Source organism: Dryobates pubescens, chromosome 21 (assembly GCF_014839835.1).
Source record: "Dryobates pubescens isolate bDryPub1 chromosome 21, bDryPub1.pri, whole genome shotgun sequence".
NCBI lineage: Eukaryota > Metazoa > Chordata > Aves > Piciformes > Picidae > Dryobates > Dryobates pubescens.
This window is the reverse complement of record NC_071632.1, coordinates 15,470,017-15,490,692: the sequence shown is the minus strand read 5'-3', so window position 1 is coordinate 15,490,692 and position 20,676 is coordinate 15,470,017. Positions and strand designations below refer to the sequence as shown.

The following is a 20,676-nucleotide window of genomic DNA, read 5'->3' as shown; positions in this document are numbered from 1 at the left end:
ACAAACTTTGGCGTGGGACTGCCTCAGTAGTTGTAACCAGCCTGTGCATTCCTCAGAAGTACTTGGCGTGTGCCTCATAACATCCTGTTTTCTGCTGTGTAAGCACCCTTGTCTCCACTGGGAACAGAAGTTCCCTGCTCGGCAGCTTTTCTTAAAGGCGCGGAGTCTTTGCTTTCCGTAGCTCCGTTCTAGCGGCAGAGGGAGCTGCTGCCCCGTCTGCTGCAGGCCGGAGCTGGTGGGAACAGGGGCACTGGCAGGGAGCGAGGCCCGACGGCCGCAACTGAAAAATGAACTTTCCCTCTGGTGACAGTGGGGAAATGAGGGCTTGAACTTTTGTTAAGGCAAACTTGATACTGGAGGAAGTGGAGCTTTGGCCTGGAAAATGACTGCTCAGTTCCAGCAGATGCACTTAATGGGCTTCAGTAGGGGTTTTTATTCCTGGCTGCTTTGGCCAAGGAGAGCAAAAAGCAGGGAGTGATTACACCATTAAGGAACTATTTGTATTTCATATTTCTGTATCAGACAAGTGCTCTGTAGTGAGGAGTTTTGTACCGCCTTGCAGAAGGTTTGAAGTGTTTCTAAAGCCAGTAATGTGAGCTGCTGAGGTACAAAGCAGTGCTATGACCATTATATCCTGTCTCTGTAAGCAGGCACTGAGGAACAACTGGATAAAAGGCAGAGTTAACCAGAATGTACAAAATTATTTCAAATTGATGGATGTCATTTTAGCAAGAAGTAGGTAAGGAAAGCACTAATTTATTCCTCCCTTTAGCCAAAGGGGTTCCCAAACTTACTGGCATTTTGACATTACCTTATGCTAGCCTGAAGGCAGCACTGGGCTGTACAGGCAGTATTTCTCCTCTTTGAAGTGGCTTGCTGGCAGACTGGCTGTGACAACTTAAGAAGTGAGGGTTTGTCCTTGGGGAATTTAAAATTAGCATAACACACAGTGCTTGTCAGGGAAGCCATTCCTCAATGATGTAATTCTGCCAGCTGCCCCCCCACTAACTGTGCCTGCAGTTTTAATCAGCAGGGCAGGAAGCATTGGCTAAAAGCTTTAAGTTAATTTTGACCATGCATTTGAAGACACTGTGATATGTTTAGCAACTGGCAGAAGTGTAATGACTCATTAATTCCACTCTTTACAAGCTCTATGTCTATTAAATCTATTTGCTAATTCCATGTGCAGCTGCTGTATGGCCAGTTAAGCTTCTGTGTCTAACATACTGTGCACAAAGTTTTAAAGTAGAACCCAGACCATCTGTGCAACTCTACCCATCTCTGCTAAAGGCCTCCTGCTTTAGCATTGACCTCATAAGCAAAACAGAAACACTAGCTGCATAGCAAGCCATCACCTCAGCAACCATGAGCCACCATCTCATAAACACTTCTCGCAGGGCCACTACTGAGCTATGAGGAGCAGAGCCCAAGGTTTACAGGAATGAAACCTACACTCTGCAGCTGACCTCCCACATTGCTTTTTCCTACTGGATATGGAAACCTGCCAGGTAAGAGCTACCCAAGCTGCTCTCAGAAGAGGCATGCAGGACATGCAGCAGCAGTGACAGGCCTGGCCCAATGACAGTGTTACAGGTTCAGAGCAGAGGGCTGTGGCGTCACCATGGTGAGCTCCGAGGCAGTGCATGTGGCTCTTTGTCATCCATGCTTTCCCTTAAGGGTCGTCTTTGGTTTGTGGCTGTTCACATCTTCCCCTGAGTAAGGAAACTGTGGCAGGCTGGTGCCTGGTGAGAGGCAGGACAGCTTCATGGCATACCTGACTCTAGCCCCAACAATGAGAGGAAGGCAGGAAATGTTTCACAAAGTGTATGTTTGAGGTGGCTTTTGGTTTTTTCCCCCTGGTCCATCCATTCCTAACTGCTGTGCCTCTACAGCCAGCCAAATCCCCTCTGAGAAAAAAGAACTAGACAGCAAGTTGTCTGTAGAGGCCACATGTTTATTAGTCCATTCTGAAAAAAGATCACAGCATTTTTATCTTGCTGTAGTACAGAATAAATAAAGCCATAAAAATAAAAACATGTGGTTAGATATTTTTGTACTGGTTCTACAAAGAGTTATCTGCAAATAGAAAAATACAAGAACCCTTGTTAAGTCATGGCTCAGTGGTTATCAGAGAGGGGTGAACCTGGAAAAAGATGGGAAGAACTTCTCTTGAGTTTGATCAGCTGATGCTATTAACAGCCTAGCAACTTAAGGCCTGACATAGGCTCAAAGGGAGGAAAGGAAACAAACAGCACCCCAAAATGTCTTCTTTTGCTGTCCTCTTCTCTGAAAAACAGTTTGACATTCCCAGTGGATATAGGGAAAACATTTCCCTCACAAGGACAGTCAAGCAGTGGGCCAGGCTGCCCACAAAGATAGTGGTCATCTGGTGACTAGTGAACAGCTGCTGACCCCTACTGTGCTGAGTCCAGGACCCCCAGAGGAGCCTGTCAGGAGCTTCCCACCTGTGCCCAGGGGTAAATGGACAGCTGGATGCACACCCCCAGCAGCAGGGAACACCTGTGAGGCCACTGATGCCGCCTTTGTTCAGGTGTGACGCTGTAAAAGGTAAAAACCCACTAGGGTGCTGGGAGGAGGAAAATTGCTGTGCCTCTGCAAGCAGCTGACCTTGGTACAAAAAGGTCTTGAGCTTTAGCTCTTCAGATTTTGTTAAATTAAGAAAAGAACACAAACAATGACATTTCTGCTTACTACTCCCAATGTCCCAAAGAGAAGGCAGTTTGCTTTAAACTCCTGCTGAGCCATACCATCCTACATTAGTTGGTCAGATCAGCAAAAACCTGACCCAAAGGTCAGCTGTGAAAATGGAATTTGCAGGTTTTTTCCCAGGGCCACTTTCATTTCTACATTTGGCTGAAGCGGGGCCCATGAGTGGGCAACAGGAGCAGGAGAAAAACGTTTCTCATTAGTTAGCAGACAGCAGAAGTCTGCAACACCTCCATGCCGCTGGGAATTGAAAACGAGGAGTTTGAAGTGAAGTTTGCTAAAATACACACAGAGGTTAAGTTACCTGAACCACACTGCAGTCCCTCCTGACCCCAGTGCTACTCAGCTGAGACTCAGCTGCAGCAAACAAGACCTGTCTTGAGTCCATCTGACAGTCACAGAGACTCCTGGCTCCTGAAAAAGAGGCTCAAGCAAAGCCATTTCCCACCTCTTTCCAAGTTCTCATTGACATGGACACAGTGGTGCAGAAAACAAAAGGTTCAGCTTTGGTCATGAGTGGAAGGTCTCTCCTGGGCAGTCACATTAGCTCAACAGCCTCGTGTTCCCCATTTTCTTGCTGTACCATACAGCCAACTTTGTTGTTGAAGAGATGAGAGAGACTTCCCTTCTGAGAGCCCCTGCCCTGGGCAGACCTCTCCTTCTTCAGGCGCCGCTTATTTCTCTTGCATATTCCCCGGATGTCCCAGATCCTCAGTGTGCCGTCATGGGAGGCTGTGTAGAGCAGCTCATTGTGGATCTGGAACAACATAGTCACCAAATGGTACAGCTTGGTATCAGCACAATCCAACTGTCACAAAGCAGAACAAACACAGCTTGATCTCGGCACTTAGGGCCTGACAGCTCATTGCAAGAGCCAGTATAAATTATCACAGAAGTTGCTGAAGTGGGATGAGATGTTACCAAGTCAGGCCTCATTTCTGAGCCACTTCACAGAGCCATAAAATATAAACAGCAAGAGTTATTTATAACCTAAACCCACTGGAAAATCAATGGGGAACTAAACTCAATGGCAGAGTAGGCCGTAGCTGGGAATTTCTGTGCTAGTTTCAGACTGCTGGTTTTGAAGAGGAAGCTTAAGGAGGCACCAAAATCATCATCAGTCGGCAGTGAAGGGTTTGGGAATGCTTTGCTTCTCTTCCTTTCTCCCATTGCAGTAAATTATAGATACAATTCCCCTTCCAAAATTAATTGTTCCAAACCTGCAGTAATTTAATCTTCTTCCCCACCCCCTGTAGTTTCATTTCTTTAATGAAACTCATTTGCATGTGCTGCTGTTGTCATGTTTCAAATTGTCCTCACCCCATCCTAGAAACCAGTCCTGGGCCTTGATCTCATCTTCCCCTTCTGCGTCAGTCTGTCCACCACAGGCACTTGCAGGCTCCAGAGGTGGGTTGTGAGCAAGCATCCCACCAGCAGCCTGGCTGACGTCAGCACCAAGCACCACACAACCACAGCCCCCTCATCCACCCCTCAGCAGAATACTTGAGATCACATTAAAAGTCACCACTTCTCAGTCCTCTAATCCCAGGATTTTTTGCCAGGGACAGTGGGAAATGAAATAAAAAGGAAAAAGCGGTGCCAGGCTTTGATCTTGCCAATACTTAGGGATGCCCCGAGTTCTATCAGTTACCTCCCACGTCCATCCAGGTGATTATCTGCTGTGCAACCAACTGCTCAATGCCTGAGAGTCTGCAGTTTAAGAACAGCCACTTGCCAATTCAGAAAAATATACAAACACCAACTATATTTACAACTCTCTACACATGGGACTGATTCCAAAAGGAATTTTCCCTCCTCTTTTGACTGCCAGCATTACCTACAGTGTCTCATGTCCTTAACCAAAATCTTCCTCTTGCAAGCAGCTTTTACCAAGATCCTGATTCAGGGAGATGTGGATTCTTAAACACATAAAACATCCAAGGATCCATCCAACTTCCCCTCAGGATTCCTTGCATGATGGTGGTGTTGCATTGCCACCAAGGACTATTATTGCCTCCCCCTGTAACATTTAAATGCCAGCATCGTTTGAGCCTGAACAATATGCAAGCAACTTTTGGGGAACTTTATTAACTTTGAAAACGTTTTTAAAGCCAGTGGCAGAGACTATTCCATTTGTCTGGCAGGATGTGGGTCAGACAGCACTGCAGAGCTTCTTTGGCATCTCTAAACCTTTCAAAAAACAGATCCTGACTGCAGTATTTTATATAAACATTTACATAGGGGGTAGCACATGTGGCTGGTAAGCAGGTCCTGTACTGTGAAGCAATGCCATGCCTGGGGCTTAGGGGGCTATTCTGCTTGGATAAGGCAGAATCTTCTTTTCCACCTAGAGCACTGCAAACACTCATCAGTGTCTTGTAATGGAAGGGGTCTCATGAGGTCAGAATCCATTCCCTGCCCTTACACAGGGTCTCATTTCTTATGGCTGCTTGTCTAACCCAACCTGAAAACCCCCCAGTCATGGACACAAGACTGCCTGTGGGGACTCACTCTGTGGTTCACATCCTTATTGTCCGAAATCACAAAAGAAATACTCAAGTCTGTTACTTTTTGCCTTATCCTGGAACAACACCCAACCAAAGTAACAGAACAGCTAGTTAGAAATAAGACATCCCAGCAAAGAAACCCCTTCCTGACCTGGATGCAGTTGATGATGAACTTGTGTCCTCGGAAGATCTTCTGCAGGACACCACTTCTGGAATTGAAAGCTCTCGCACAGGCATCACCACTCCCTGTGAACACTGCAATGCAACCACACAACACAGCGTGTAGCCAGACGTGAGCAGCCTCACAAGGTCAGCTCACACGAGCTCAAAATGTACCTGAACTAATTCACAGAGGAGTAGGACATCTCATTTCTAGGCTTGAGTCTCTTCTCAGAGCAAGTTCAGATCATTTTCATTTTGCTAACCCCAGCATGCTTCTTTGATTTGCCTTTTTCAAAACACTGAACTGCATTAAGCCTGAAGTTTCTCATACATCAGCATTTCACTCCAGACAGGCTTCAAATATCCCCTCCTGCTCTTCCACATACATTTCCCTGCCTAACCATGCCTCAATGATTCTAAGCAATTTCTCTCAAGCCTGGTTTTAAAGATATCCACTAAGTCTTCCATTTGTTTCACCATAGTTCTTTCCGGTTTCCATTCAGGTACTACAGCATCTTCATCAGAAGCACTTGCAGAGTGCAGCTGCAAACCACAGAAGAATGTTACTCCCTCTCATACTAATGATATGAATGTGTCCTTAGCTTCATTAAAACTGTGGAGTTTTTCCCCATTTTCAGCAAAATCTTACTGTCAGCAGGCAGGGCCATCTCTGTTGAAATGCCACAGCTAAAGCTGTCCTCAGAGGTGAGTGGCATGTGTAAGCAGCTTTACAAAGGAGCTTTATAAATTCTTTCAGTGTGATAGATTTCTTCAGCTAAATCCTGCAGCTTAGGACCTTAGCAAGCAGCAGAGCCTTTAAGTGATTCAAGGCCCAGGCTATAATCTCTATTTCAGCATGGCACAGAAGTATTGGAGGGATTTGGCTACAGCTCTTGTATTCTATGTGCTACATGAAGGGGCATGTTGAAGTAAATGAAGCAAGACCAGGGATTCTGGCTGTTCATCAGGTTTCCTTACGCTATCTTAACATGTTCTAAAAGACCAATTTCTCAGTACTTCAGGATCTTCACATCTGATTCCCAGGACTGCTGCAGCTGGAAACTGTAAGGTGGCATTGACTATTTAGATTTTATACTTAGCAATATGCCCCAAAAGAAGCACATTTCTGTGCTTTAAGTGTTACACAAATGTCTTCAGAAACACTCACTTTCCTTCACTTAACCCAAAGTCCTCAAGTTTATCTAGAGGTAAGTATTTCAGAACTGCAACAAGCAAGATATTCACTGCTCCTGCATTTCATGTCTTGGCAAAAGCCACTAGAATGGAAAGGTTTTTACACCACTGAATCGTCTGAAGACAACGCATTCCTTCTCATTTAGGAGAAATCAGGCATCAAATTCCTAAAGAGAGGGGAAGAAATTATCATGGCAGTAAATTCAGGGCTATAACAAGAGAGAAAAGAACATGCTACCTACTGCCACCAGCTCTGCAACTTCAAATTAAACAGCCCGAGGCTGAGTACCTCCTGGGTATGCCTTCAAGAAACATCTGGATGTGGAAAACCAGTGTTATTTTATACAGGCCACTATAAATTCAATTGCCAACACAACCCTGCAAAAAAGCATCATGTCCCCTTCTGCAAATGAGTAACAACAATGTAAAGCAGGGAGCAAGGCACAAAGTGACTGGAAACCACTTAATACTACCACACACATGCAGAGAGTAGGAACCAATTAAGAGCTGTTTTCAACATCCAGCTGTCAGTTTACTTTAGCCATTGCTATGAGGAGTTTGCTTTTGACAGACCTCCTTTATGTCTTTTGAACTGCCAAGCTCAATTTAGGAAGTCTCTTTGCACCTCTGAGTTTCAAAGGAGCGCTGCTGCTCTAACCCAGATTTAGCATTCAAATACAGGCTTACACACACCACCTGTGACACAACAAACAACAACAAAAACACAATCAACAACTCCTTTGTATTTTTTACTTGAGTTTCCTGCACCCTTGGGAGAGAGGACTGGTTTTAAACATTCCCTTGGATTTTTTGCAACGTGACAAAGTATCAACTGCATTAAATTTTAAATGATTGTGGATGTGCTGTAGGAGAGAAATAACCAACATAATATCATTAGGTAAATCAGACTGAGAATCAGCTTTTCCCTATGCTATTAATCACACAAGCACTAGAAACACATTCTGATGATTTAAAGCTTAGTTCTCAGATCTGTCTGGACTCCCTATACAGTATAAATCCAGTTTGGAAACACACAGGTATTTTTCCTCTCATTCTCCTACTCTATTTTCTTATTCAGACTGCAAACTCTTCGAGACAAGAAGACTTTGGGTATTGATCAGATAGCAAGCAACAGAGATAAGATCTTCTAACAGAAAGTTACCACCGCTCAGCTGTGGACACAAAGGGAAAAGAACTTGTGTAAACTGTCTCTAAGAGATGGTCAGAGTCTGAATAGGAAGCCTAACTTGGAAAGAAGCAGTGAGCATCCAAAATGTGATTCTGGGTTAGCACAGTACCTACAAGGTAGCAGAGGCAGACACTGGGCTGCCTATCCAGCAGCAGCACTTGCTGTCCCCAAGTATGCAGCATAAGCACATTGACAGACATCAGGGCAGCACGGTTAAACCATAGCTGTACAAACAACCCACAGGCAGGTCAGGATCTGAGCCACTTCCTTGGGTAACAGAAAGCAACTGCATCTTCAATTGCCAGAAGAGGGAGGGAAGGTCTAATCATCCCCCATGGAACAGTGCAGCAAAGTTTAACAGTGAATGTAAACATGCTGGAGCTAAAAGAAGTGACAATTTCACATGCCTTCAAAATACAGTACTCTCTTTAACAATCCTTGATCAAAGACAAACATCAGAAAGGAGACAGGAGATTGCTGAACACAGGAAAGGCAACTTACAGATCCCAGCGTGGTATTTCAAAGTGCTAACGCTGTGTTTGTGAGCCTTGTACGTTTGGATTCGCTCCCCAGTGTCTACTAACCAGCACTTCACTGTCCTGTCCGCGCTTCCCGAGTACAAGTGCCGATTCACTAGCTGAGGGGAAGAGAAAACAACATCAGCAACTGTCTCTCGGGCACATCTGTGAGAGCACTGCACTGAAGTGACTCATCTGAAGTCACAGCTTCCAACTCGACAGCCTGTTACAAAGAGCAGCAACTACACCTGGGAACAGGAGAATGCTGAGCAAAACCAACCTTGCATTCTTCACAGTGGCATCTCCCACTGACTTCTGGGCCTTAAAAACAGCTCCCACATTTCAGAAGATAATGGAATTAGCCCATGGGCTGGTGCAAGCAGGCAGGATTTCAGTGAGTATAACAACACTAACCCTACTTCCATAACTGGTTACATTATTACAGCCTCAAAAACCCCCCAAACAAACCTGTGTTGTAATTTCTGCAAAGTGTATTTGACAGGAAGTCTTACCAGACTGTATGCTTTAACCACCACAGAATTTCAGAACAAATTTGAGTAAGAAAAAGCACTGATTTCTCATTAGATCACCACCTCCTAGCTCTCCCTCTAGGACCCTTGCTGATCTCCTTACACCAGCTTGGCTTCTCTTGCCCAGCTGTTACAGGACTCTCCAAATAGGTTCGGATCTCCTCAGCTTGCAGAGGCCATTTAATCCATATCCACCTGTTAAAGTACTGGGCAAAACAGTATATTGCTGTTTGTTGGGTTAAACATCCCTACTGACACGTTAGGCTCAGCAGATCAGTCCCCTCTCAGGAGCTGGACAAAGTCTGCTGACTTCACCAACATCATCCTGCACCATGCAGTGGGAGCTAAGCCTCCCCACTGCCAAGACTGGCACCCATTTTGGTGCGTGGGCATCGTTTCCAGCAAATTCCTGTGGGCTAGGCCCCCAAGTCCATCATTACTAGGCTTTTCCAGCTCAAAGTCTCCAAAACTTCATCCAAGCTTCTAGGTCCCAGTCCTACTCTTCTTAAAGAATTTCATTTTCTTGTGATTTAGAAGGAAAAATTTAAAATTTCACTCAAGAGATTTTTCCAGAGATATCCAACTCTGTCAACTCTTGGTTTAAACACCATCAGTAGAAACAGTTCCATGTTCCCATCTGCAACTGCAACTGCCTGGAGAACCAGCGATATTTTCAAAGCTGTACTTTCCTTGGCTGGCTTTGAGCGCTTTGTTCACTTTGGCTAACTGCCCAACAAAGCTTCTGACAAGGAAAAGCATGGCAAAGCAAGGACACCTGTAGCAGAGCAGACAACACAGAGCAGATTTGCAGCTCAGACACTAATGAGCTGTGTGGACATTTCAAACACAAGCAGCTTCAAAAGCATAAACAACCTGATGACAGCCAGATGCCCAGTTCTAAAGCTTCGTCCAGGCAACAACAACAAAAATCTCACTGCATTGATATCTGCAGTTCTGGGCTCTTCATTTTTCTTATTGTCTGAGGAACTTTCCTTTGAACCAGATGAAACACTGAGACATAGGAATGGAGCATATTTGTCTCAATCCTCAGGCCAAAGCACTGGAGATGTACTATTTCATGAAAAAGTTCAGACTTGCTTGTGAGCAGCACACAGCAGCAGCAAAATACAGGTTGCAAATGCTGCAGTAGTTACAGGTTTCACTATTTAAAAAGCCAGTTTCATGCACCCCTGACCTTGGCCCCCAGACACACCACAGGTTGAATAAAATACCAAAGTGTCACATCTAAGGTTGGTCTCAAGAAAATCACAACCCCCCTGCTCCATAAGCTTCACTGAACTGAATATATGCAGCAGCTTAAGACAATTTCTACCTGCATGAATGCAACAACAAATCTGCAGCAGAGCTGCTGAGCAAGTATTTCAATCTTACAGGAATGGTCTTTGCTCTCCCAGTTAACCTTGGCTCTAAGAAACAATTTAACCTTCATCCAAGGAGAAGCAATTGGCTTTCCAAGCAAGTCTGAACACATCCTCTTTCTGAAGGTCACTGCACTCAGCCTGGCTCCCAAGAACTTCAGGATGAGTTCACATCAGCAATAACATGTCCCATTACCAGCTTGTTTTTCACACAGGGGCCAGTATTGCTACAATCTGCCAGCTGGATCTTCTGTTCACAGCCACTTCTAAGTTAAAAATCACTAACTTGGACCAATCTCAATTTACAACTATGTAAGCCTTCGGCTGAGTTAGATTTCAGGATCCCATTCAAACCACATTCATTTTAATGAGCTAATGAACTCCCTGTGGGCAAGAAATTGTTTGTGTGTCTTTTTTTTTTTTCTTTTTCTTGAGAATCCATCTAGAATGAGCTCTCTGGTCTGGCTGCTAGAGAACTTTTGTCAAGTTTTTTACTGCAATGCAAAGTAATGGCCCCAGAGCCACCTTTCTTCCCTACAGGTGTCGTACGCATTCATACTCCTCTCCTTCACACCTTCATCCTCCAGTGAGTTATGCAACAAATGCCAACACAAACTGCAAAAAAATCGTGCACTTGATTTATGTGGTGTGACAAGAACAAAGTTCTGTCCCTGTGCTCACAACAGCTAAGTGTATAAACAGTGTTGGAGGCAACAGCTTTGTTCAAAGCATTCTTCTAGTCAGATTTAAAAGGCAACCAAAGGGAATGGTCCAAACAAAGGATCTTTAGCAGGAAAAACAGAAGCAAGTCCTTGCCCACTCATGTTCATTTGCAAGGAAGGAGTTTTCTTGCAAGAATGTTTGCTATAGGATCCAAGCTAAATTCCAAGCTGGATCATTTATCTCTGCCAGCTTTTGGCAGCACAGTTTTGATAAATACTTAGAGGCAGAACAATCAGCAAAGGACAAAGCATGCCTTGTGAACAGTTTGCAAAGCTGCTTTGGAGACATTTAGGAAAACACAAGCAAATATTTAAGTCAGGGTTATTCAGCCTACTGGAGGCAATCCCATTAATAAAAATGCATGTTTGATTATTAATTGCAAATACCAGTCCTTAGCCAGGCCTGGAATGTTTAAGTGGAAGAACTAGCAAGAGCTGTGTGATTACGCTCAGCCCACCCTTGCCTTTCCCATCGCTTCCTATAAAATGCCTTCACTGGCTCTTCCATGAACAGGGAGCTTGCAGAACAGCTGCTGTCCCTGCCTGCCAAGCCATCAATGCACTGCAGAAGCAATGAAGAGTTCTGGCTGTTCCACTGAAAGTTACCTTGCCTAACTATGGGTGAAAGCAGGCCATCAGAGCACCTAGTATGCACGCGATTCCTGCTGCAGAGTCTCCTGGCAAAACCTCTGTTAGTGTAACTCAGAAGGTGGAAGGAAGAGTGGCATTAGAATGGTACCTGCACCATGGCAGCAGAACACAAGCAGTTCAGTCAGGAAATCACCTTCAACAGATTGACCCTGGCACAGCAGGACATACCCTAGGAAATAGCTGAACAGCTCACCCTCTTCACTCCACCATCCAGGACCACCAAGGACAGGGCAAAAGGACACGCTAAAAGCTCACCACTGCGTTTTGTTCTGCCATGCTAGATGAGACTTGCTTTCAGGCTCCTCTAACTTATGCTAGCTGGCAACAACACCTAAAGGATCTTAGAGCAACTGAGGAACATTCAAAATCCAAACACACCTGTGGCATCACCCCTTTGGTTCTCACATGCCAGCACTGTGGGAAGCAAGGTGGAAAACATGGGTGTGCTTTATGGCTATCTACCCAGGAATCTCCTTCAAGGAGCTCCAGGAATTTCCATTCACTGCTACAGCAATGCCATGGGTATTTACTGGAAAGTAATGGGAGAGGACCGGAATGGCCCAGATCTAATTTGCAGCAGTTTAGAACATCCTGGGGCACTCCTGTTAATAACAGTGCTTTTGAAAGTTGAGGAAAATATGGTCTCAATATCCAAATTTTTCCTGAGCTGTGTCCAGGATGAGAGAGCACACTGAGCATTTCTCAAACTTTTTGAAAGGTCACCCTCCCTTAGGGATCTTTATTTGAATAAAGAAAATGAAAATAAGTCCTTTTTTTCCCTCCCATTTACTCTCTCCACAAAAGCATTTCACCACCAAGAGAACAGGTAACCTTTAATTACCAACCCAGCTCCTCCAGGTCAGGGGAGTGAAAATCTGCTCTAATTAGCTGCTCCCTTCTGCCCTGAAGAAAATGAACTATTGACAACAATTAAAACTTTCTGCTAGCTACTGAAAGCAACTCACAACTACCTCCAAGCACTTCCTGACCCCCGGTTTGAAAATATGCTGTCCCAACTCACTGCCACAGATTGCAACACTGTCACTAAGAATCCCTAGGCAAAAAAAAAAGGCTTTGAGAGCTTTTTGAGAAGAAAACAAAACCTAAAAAAATAAACACCTCTACTCAGGAAGTTTCCCTTCTGTTGTAACATCTTTGTATGGATTCTAGTGATTGACCCCTTTCTAAAAGAATGAAAATACCATGTGGGCTGTGCTGAGAAGCAGCCAAGTGGAACAGAAGGGCTAGTGTTGAACCCAGTAAGGAAGGAGGGGAATTAGGAAAGATAGACAGCCCAAAGCTATTCAACAGCAGTACAGTGACTGCTTAAGATGGGGTAAGTTTTAGTGCCCTAGAAACTAAATGCTCTCTGTGGAGGGACCATGTACCTCAGCTGAGCGCTTCAAACATCAGCTGGTGAGGGGCTACCAATTACTCACAGCTAGAAGACTTGGCCAGGACTGTTGCCAAAACAGGCTTGGCAGCAATAGTCTTGTGTACTTTGAATTGTTCAGGTTTTCCAAATAGATGTACTGGGTTTGCTTTTCTTCTCCTCTACAAGAGGTTCTGTTTGTTTAAAACCATTGTTTAACTCTGTGCTCACAAGCAGAGCAGCACTGCTCATTCTTGAGCATTCAAAGAGTGTAATTGAATTTCCCAGGCTTCTGGGAGAGGGTCAAGCCAGTTTTGTGTAACAATTTTAGCAAGAGCCCAATTAAATTAGAGCAAGCTCTGTTTTTGCCAATGTGTGCCTTGGAGAAGGGTTACAATTAAACAGCAAAACATAGCGTGACACCAAGAACAGCAACAGATTTCCTTGTGCATCCTTAAAATACATTACCACAATATCATAAAACCAAGCTTTAACACTGAGAATTTACCCAAGCAAGACAAACATTACTCCAGGGCAACATGATTTTGTGTGGGGGTTTTTTCCCCCCCTCTCAAAAACTCTCAGGTACTCTCAGGTTTTCAGTCTGCTAGCGTCAGCTGTGACTACCCTCTTTAGAAAAAAAGGCAACATTGATTTTACACAGCTATTAAAAACACATCCTGAAGCCTCTGTAAAGGAAAAGCACTTATGGACAAGAAACAGACATAGTGGGAGCAGTGAGAAAAACTGCTGTCATTCAGACATTTATAAATATCTAAGGTTTGCCTACCTGAAACTAAGTTACAGACCATCATATACCATCTTTAAATGTACCATTAGCATTTTCTGGTGGATAATGGAGTGAGTGTGCAGGACAAGTGTTTGTGTGGCAGTTCCCATTTTCCTTTGTCTGCCTAACCTCCTCCTTTCCTCTGCATCATTAACAAACCTGGCAGCATTCACCAGAAAAGTACTGCAAACAGAAAAACAGGGTATAGTTTTTCATGTCACATTAAGTTTTTTCCCCTCTCTCCTTCATCATTTCCTGATTTCTCTCCCCCATGATCTACTTTTCCATTTTCCTTGCCCATTTTCTTGTCTTGGCCATTTCTTTCTCCCTTTCTTTTCTCAAATTATGTTTGTGTGGTTTTTAAAGCAGGATTTATTTCAGCTTTATGCTTTCCTATTATCTTTTGCCCACAATTTGGCGTTGGGTTTGGGGTTTGCTTTTTAAACTTATCTGGTTTACTCTTCTCCCCCCCCCCCCCTTTTTAAGTTATCAGACCCTCTGTCTGTTTACTTGTTCAGGTTATTTTTCTTCAAAGCCTGATGATCATGTGTACACAACCCTGCCCAGATAAACAGTCCTCCCAGCAAATCTATTCATGAGTTTCAAGACCTAGGAGGATTTAAATAGATACAGGGCTAGAAGTTACTCCAGGATAGCCACTAGAATCCAAGAGGATATCAGAAAGTGTTTTATGGGAAGGGGATTTGTCTCAAAGCCACAGAGCACTGCTATGTTACCATGTGAACGTTTATCTTACCAGTTATAACCTGTCTCACAAGAGCTTCTCTATGAATGAAAAGGTAAATGAAACCCTTGTAACTTAGGATATGGATACCCACTTTGAATAGCTCTTGAAGAAGCCTCTGTTCTTACCTCTAGGCAAATTACTGATCCTTGATGCTCTTTGAAGACTTTCAGCTGCTCACCAGTGACAATGTTCCACGTTCGGATGGTGTAATCCGTGCTGCCAGAAAAGAGCTCCCTGTTTGGTGCGTCAAGTATAAGGCATAAGACAGCCCCAGTGTGTCCCAGCAGAGTCTGGTAACAGCGCCCACTGGACACCCACCAGACCTTAACAGTGCAGTCCGTGCTACCTGTCACCAGGAGGTCTCTGCTCACTTTCTCCTCCTCCTCCTCTTCCTCCTCATCTTCTTCAAGAACATCCCTGGAGGAATAGTGAGCTAGAGTCAAGACACAATTCCGATGCCCCCGGAATTCCTGGATTTGTTTCTCCTTGTCCACACTCCAACAGCGGGCTGTCCTGTCATAGGAGCCACTAAAGAGATAGTCTTTGGCAACCAGGATCCTGCAAGAAATCAGATGTGCATGTGTGAACGGCATCATTCCTTTTACACAGCCTTTTTTGGTCACAATTTCAATGCCAAGCAGCCTGAAGTTAGAAAGAGTAGCAGGAACACAGCATACTTAATAACGTGTATTAACCAGTGACACCAAGCTTGGGTTAACAAACTTTTTGATTTCTACTTTTAAAACAGAGATCCTTTATTCAGGTACATTGATGCAGAGAGTTTCACACCCCAGTCTGGTAACTTTGGGCCTTAGGGGTTTTCTGAAATCTTTGCCAGCAGCACTATGAGGTACTCTTCACATTACATGCACCAGCTAGGAGTTGTGGAGGTATTTAACCAAAACCCAAGCTCATTCTTGATAATTATTTGTGTACTACTAATTATTTATAAAGTGGCCTATGAAAATAGCTTGGAATTAAAATAGTAATTATTTTTTACAAATGCATTTCAGGAACCTGAGCTGTAACTGACAGTGTGCAAAGACAACTATCTATCTTCATCAATCTTTCCATCATCAAATAGAGAGAGTACAGGAGAGAAGATACACCTCATTTGACTTAGCCCAGGATCTCGAAACAGGTAGAGCAATAGCACAAGAGCACTACACTTACTAAGTATTGAAGAGTAGATCAGAGATTACAGCTCAAGAATTCAACTTACTGGGCCTCCAAAATAATGAGTTGTAGCTGTAGCTGCACAAACACATAACAACTCTCCACAGTTCATATTTCAAAACCAGAGATAGACAGCACCATAACCTGGTGTCTTTGTCAGCTGAGTTTGGTCCTCTGGAGCCTTTCAAACTGTCAACAAATTCATATGAATAGGGAACACATTTCCTATCTGCTGATCCAAGCAAAAATCCGCCCAGTGCCAAAATACAGGCAGAGCCGCCAGCCTTCCTAGCTATTTGCAGAATCCAGCTTCACATTGTATGTGTCTAAGTTCAGTGAGGGACCAAAAAAACTCATCCACTAAAAAAAGAAATGTAATAAAAAACAATAATAATACCAATCTTTCACTGCTCTACTTTTCATTAATTAAATCCAGCCCAACTATTAAGAGGCACTTCAAACTGACAGGCAAATCAGTCACGCATAATCAGTTCAATATTAAACTGCGTTTGCACAAACAGGAATAGTAATTCCAGCAAAAGCCCTGACTTTAGCCCTCTTGCTGACACAAAGGCCTGACGTGATGTTTTCTAATCTATTTATCAGAAGCATCTGTTATCAATTGAATAATTTCTTCTGGAATTTCATTCCTAGCCCTGGATTCAATTCCCCTGCTGTGCGCCTTTCGTTTCTCTGCTATCTCTGTCTATGGATGTGTCAGCACTGTTGCTAGGAAAACTCATCATTACAGCACAGAACACATGTAGCATGAACTCAAAGGTTTATACAGCCCATTTTATTAGAGTAGTAATGGAGCACTGCAGTAAAATGCCAGTAGATGTGTAACAGAGTACAGGAACACAAGGGAAGAACTCCACTGAACCAACCTGTTAACAATGGATGTGTGTCCTCGGTAAATGGCCAGGCACTGACCTGTCACCACATCCCACTTTCGAATGGTATGATCTGCACTACAGGTGAAGGCAGCCTCATTTTCTAAGTGGCAAAAGGTGATGTAACTTTCATGTCCTAGGAATAACAAAAGAAATAAATTCAATCACTGTGCATGCAACTAGGACAGACTAAAAGAAAAACACAAACAAATGGACCGAAACTCTGTTTTTAAAGGCACCAAGTTATTCCCTTCTAAGCACTTGTATAAAGCACAACATTTTTAATTAACAGTAGAAAATTCTGCTTAAACTAAAAAAAAAAAACCCAGTAAAACTGTACCCATCAGGTAAATCAAACAGTATTATCAAACCATAATGAGTTAAATGAATATCAGTATGATAAAATTCAGACTACTGAAGTTTAAAACCAGTTTAAATTGGGCTTATATTTTTAATAAGGAAATGGGTTTGCTCCCTTCTTCTGAAGTCAAGAAAAAAAGGCTGCATTTCAACCCAGCCCACTGATTGTTAGGACACAAACAGCCCTAAATTAAAGCACGAAACTAGGAAAAAAGGAAGCAACATGAGACTTACCAGCAAGTTTAGTTTCATTGTCCAAGCAGAATGAAATGCAAACAAAAAGCAAAGCATATCTGGTAAAGTCTGCCAGTACTTTCCCCATTATGACATGCATAAACCCCACAGTTTTCAACATATCAGTATACCTTTAAGGAAGTGACACAGGAGAAAAAAAAAAAAGGAGTAAGAGCACAATTATTTATACAGTATTTGGAGTATGTTGGGATTCTACAGTTACAATAAAAATAGACAGGACCATTAGTCAAAAAAATCCATGCAGAAAGAAAAGGCAATGCTAGCGAAGAGGAATCGCTCTTACAACCTCAGGCTTTTGTTGTTGCTTAGCCAGACATGCCACTTCTCCATGGTAGCATTAAATGTACTGAATTTTAAAATCACCTTAGGATTCAAGTCCCAGCTTTGTCCAAGATCTCTCATGTGAATTGTTGTCACCTACCTAATCACTGGGACAGTGTTACCTTGTATAATTCTGTTTTAATTATTTATGCTGTCAGCTTTCAGTATCAGAATTGGTTTCTCTTAAGTAACTGTCACAAGAGAGACAGACTTTGCTTGAGGCTGGTGGGCCCTACTGTGGTTTAAAGAACACTATTCTTTGAGAAGAAAAGAAAACATAGAAGAAGAGTAACTGTAATTAAAGAGAAACATGAACAGACAAAGATATTAGAAAAACAGAATCATGTAGAATAGAGAGGTGGTAAAAAAAACACTGAGGGAAAGCAGACTGCCCAGTAGAACACTTTGTTTCACTGACTGCAGAAGGCAGATTTCACTACAACTCCTGCAGTTCAAAAACCTTGCTGCAGTTTAAAAGCAAACCAGAATCCATGTTACAAACTCACATCTTGTTTGCTCTTAAGCAAATTCATCAGATGCCACAAATTAAACAGATCACCAGGGCTACAGGCAGAACTATGCCCATCCTCACATTTTTGTGAAAACTTTTTGCAAAGAAGCTTAACCAGGACAGATTTCAACTAACAGCTTTTTCCCACAACATCATGTAATCGTGCTCTGAGAAGATCACAGGCACATATTGGTCACTGCACCAGAATGTCAGGCGGATTTTAGCCATCAACAATACTTGAGCCACACAATGAATGTCAAAATCCCCTGTGGCAGACAAGGTCTGGCTCTGCTCTGGTCAAAAGCAGCCACAACAAAAGTCTGTTGGTTAATGCTGTGGTGGAAGCTTGAAACTGTGATAGGTTCATCAGGACTTACAATTTCTATCATATAAATTTACACAACAACAATGTGCATAAATATACATACAATTATCTGAGCTGACTGACAGTTCACAAACCATCTAGCCAACCTCCAACCTTCTTTAACTTTTACCCCAAACACTATCAGTGTTTTACCCCAAACACTATCAGGCCAGATTCAGAGTTTTATCCAACACATTTCTCTTTCTAGTTATAATTAGTGGTTTAAAGGGATTTCCAAGGCTACAGCAAACACAGTGATTTTCCAGGAGCTAAGATCATGGCAGGATGTGGGGAAAAAAGACAATACGCCACAGTTAAGCAAGCAAGCAACCAACCAACAAAAAAAATTCACAGCAATGTAATTTCTACATTGGAAGAAAAAAGGATTAGAAATTCCAAACTTAAGAGTTTGGGAGTTTAAGTTTCTTTCTGTATTAGAAGAAAAGAATGTGAGCAAGAATACAAACATCTTTGAGTAAGAACACATTCAGTCCACATCTGAGTCCTGCATGACTGTACTTTCCTACAGAGTTTTTCTTTTCTTTGTTGTTATTGAGGTGCCAATCTATGGAGAACACATTTTGTTTAAAATGCAAACCCAACTTAAAAACTAAAAAGCCCATCAATTAACATTTCCGTGTGTCAAACATGGGGAAAAAAAATACAGTCTACTGAGTAACGTTTCTTTCCAGACTTCCAGGTCAAGAGGTCCTAAACAAAGATCGCCTGGATAATGAGATTATTAAAAGGACAAAGGAAAAAGAAAATAAATTAATAAATAAAACCCCGTGGTTCATCAGGGTGTGAAACAGGGGGCTTCCACAAAGACATCTAACTTAAACGACTGCTCTGTTCCACAACGAGATAAAACGATCATGAATTCAGTAGCACTGGTAACCTGGTTTGGGTTTTGAAACAGCTTCTGCTTCACATTACTGTAACAAATACTCAAAAAACCCCACAAAACAAAACAAGGATGATTTTGGCTCCCTGGCAGGCTGCAGGGACTGAAAGAGACCAGAACATGCTATGTAGCCTATACCATGCTTTAGACTCAAAAACTAAACCAAAAAGAAGCTATTCGTACCTTGGAAGTGTCCATGGCACTGGCTGTCGGCAGTGCTCCAGAGCCGTGCAGTGCCATCTTCACTACCTGTGAGCAGGCGCTGGCCGTCCGGACTCAGGCTCAGCCAGTTGATCCCTCCTTGGTGATCCGTGCAGACCTTCACGGCTGAGCCACTGTTCCCCATTCTGATAGTCCCAGCAAAGGCAGAGGTTGTGGGTCAGATCACAGGTGCTCTGTAACGCCCAGACCATGCTCTGGGCCTTCAGCCATCTCCCACCGACCAACTTCAGCAATTACCTCCACTCCGACAAAAAAGCAGGACAGTCCAAACTCCTGCACAGAAACAGAGAAGAGAAAGAGAGCACGTCAAACCATTTCATCTCCCCTATAGATGCATCACTTTCTCAGTCAGGGTGTGCTGATGCCACTGAGCGCCTTTTTCTCCGCCAGAGCCGAAGCCCTACCGTGAAGGATGACCCTACAAGCACACGGTCACCGCTGCGTCTTCTCCACAGGCACAGAGGCACCTCCAGCCCCTTGCAGGGGACGCCGCCCGGACGGCGGCCGTACCGCTACCTGGTGCCCGGCTGCGAAGCGGCCGGCACGCTGCTGCTGCTTTAGCAACTTCAAGGCTTAACTCGGGGCACGAAGAAGAAGCGACTCCTCCAAGAGAATAAAGCCCAGCCTCAGGCAGACATCAGCATCCCTAGGGGCCGCTTGCCCCCTTCCCCGGGCTGCTGCCGCGGGATCACCTCAGCGGCCCCCAAACTCTCCCCGCCCCGGGCTGCAGCCATCCCTCCCACACGGCCCCCCAGCATCTCCGCCCTCGGCACTCACTCGCCGCCCCGACACGGCCCCGGGTGGAGGCGCGGAGCTAGTCTCCGGCGGAACAATCCCGTACTCACCCTCTGGGGAAGGGGAACCTCCTCCTGCCCGGGGGCCCGGAGCCAGCGCCGGGCCGAGGGCGGAATCCCCTCCACTGCCTCCGCCCTTGTGGGGAGGCGGGAAGGGCTCCCCTCCGCCTCCGCCTTGCCCCTCTCAGGCCACCTCGGGGCGGTTCCCCACCCCCAGCGCCGGCCCTCCCTCCATTACCTCCCTCTCCATTTTAGAGCTACTTCCAATTGCGGCAGTCCCCCTTCTCGGAGCGGGAAGCCGCGGCCTCCCCGCGTCCGCGCTGCTTCCTCGCTGCCACGGCTCCCTGCCTCGTTCTCCTGAGAGCCTCCCAGCATCTCGGTCCCCCT

The 20,676-nt window shown here is 44.3% G+C and overlaps 1 protein-coding gene across 2 annotated transcripts; it reads right to left on the bottom strand.

Moving 5' to 3' along the window:
• Nucleotides 1-540: 540 nt before the first annotated feature.
• On the bottom strand, nt 541-19,918 carry WDR86 (WD repeat domain 86). Of its 2 annotated transcripts, XM_009897839.2 has the most exons (7): nt 19,900-19,918; nt 19,457-19,768; nt 16,553-16,694; nt 14,615-15,047; nt 8,281-8,416; nt 5,386-5,489; nt 541-3,484 (listed from the first exon to the last, which is right to left on the bottom strand). In XM_009897839.2, exons 2-7 carry the CDS (start codon nt 19,617-19,619, stop codon nt 3,266-3,268), a joined length of 1,197 nt encoding a protein of 398 aa, XP_009896141.1. In that variant the 5' UTR covers nt 19,620-19,768; nt 19,900-19,918; the 3' UTR covers nt 541-3,265. The 2 variants fall into 2 exon arrangements, with proteins under 2 accessions (XP_009896141.1, XP_054027465.1); XM_054171490.1 differs by lacking the exons at nt 19,457-19,768; nt 19,900-19,918 and adding an exon at nt 17,153-17,278.
• Nucleotides 19,919-20,676: the final 758 nt, after the last annotated feature.

Coding starts and splice junctions, on each gene's coding strand:
- WDR86 (XM_009897839.2), bottom strand. CDS start 19,619: ATGGGGAACAGTGGCTCAGCCGTGAAGGTCTGCACGGATCACCAAGGA. Junction 15,048..16,552: donor CACACATCCATTGTTAACAG/GTTGGTTCAGTG, acceptor GATTTCTTGCAG/GATCCTGGTTGCCAAAGACT. Junction 3,485..5,385: donor TCATCATCAACTGCATCCAG/GTCAGGAAGGGG, acceptor ATGTTGTTCCAG/ATCCACAATGAGCTGCTCTA.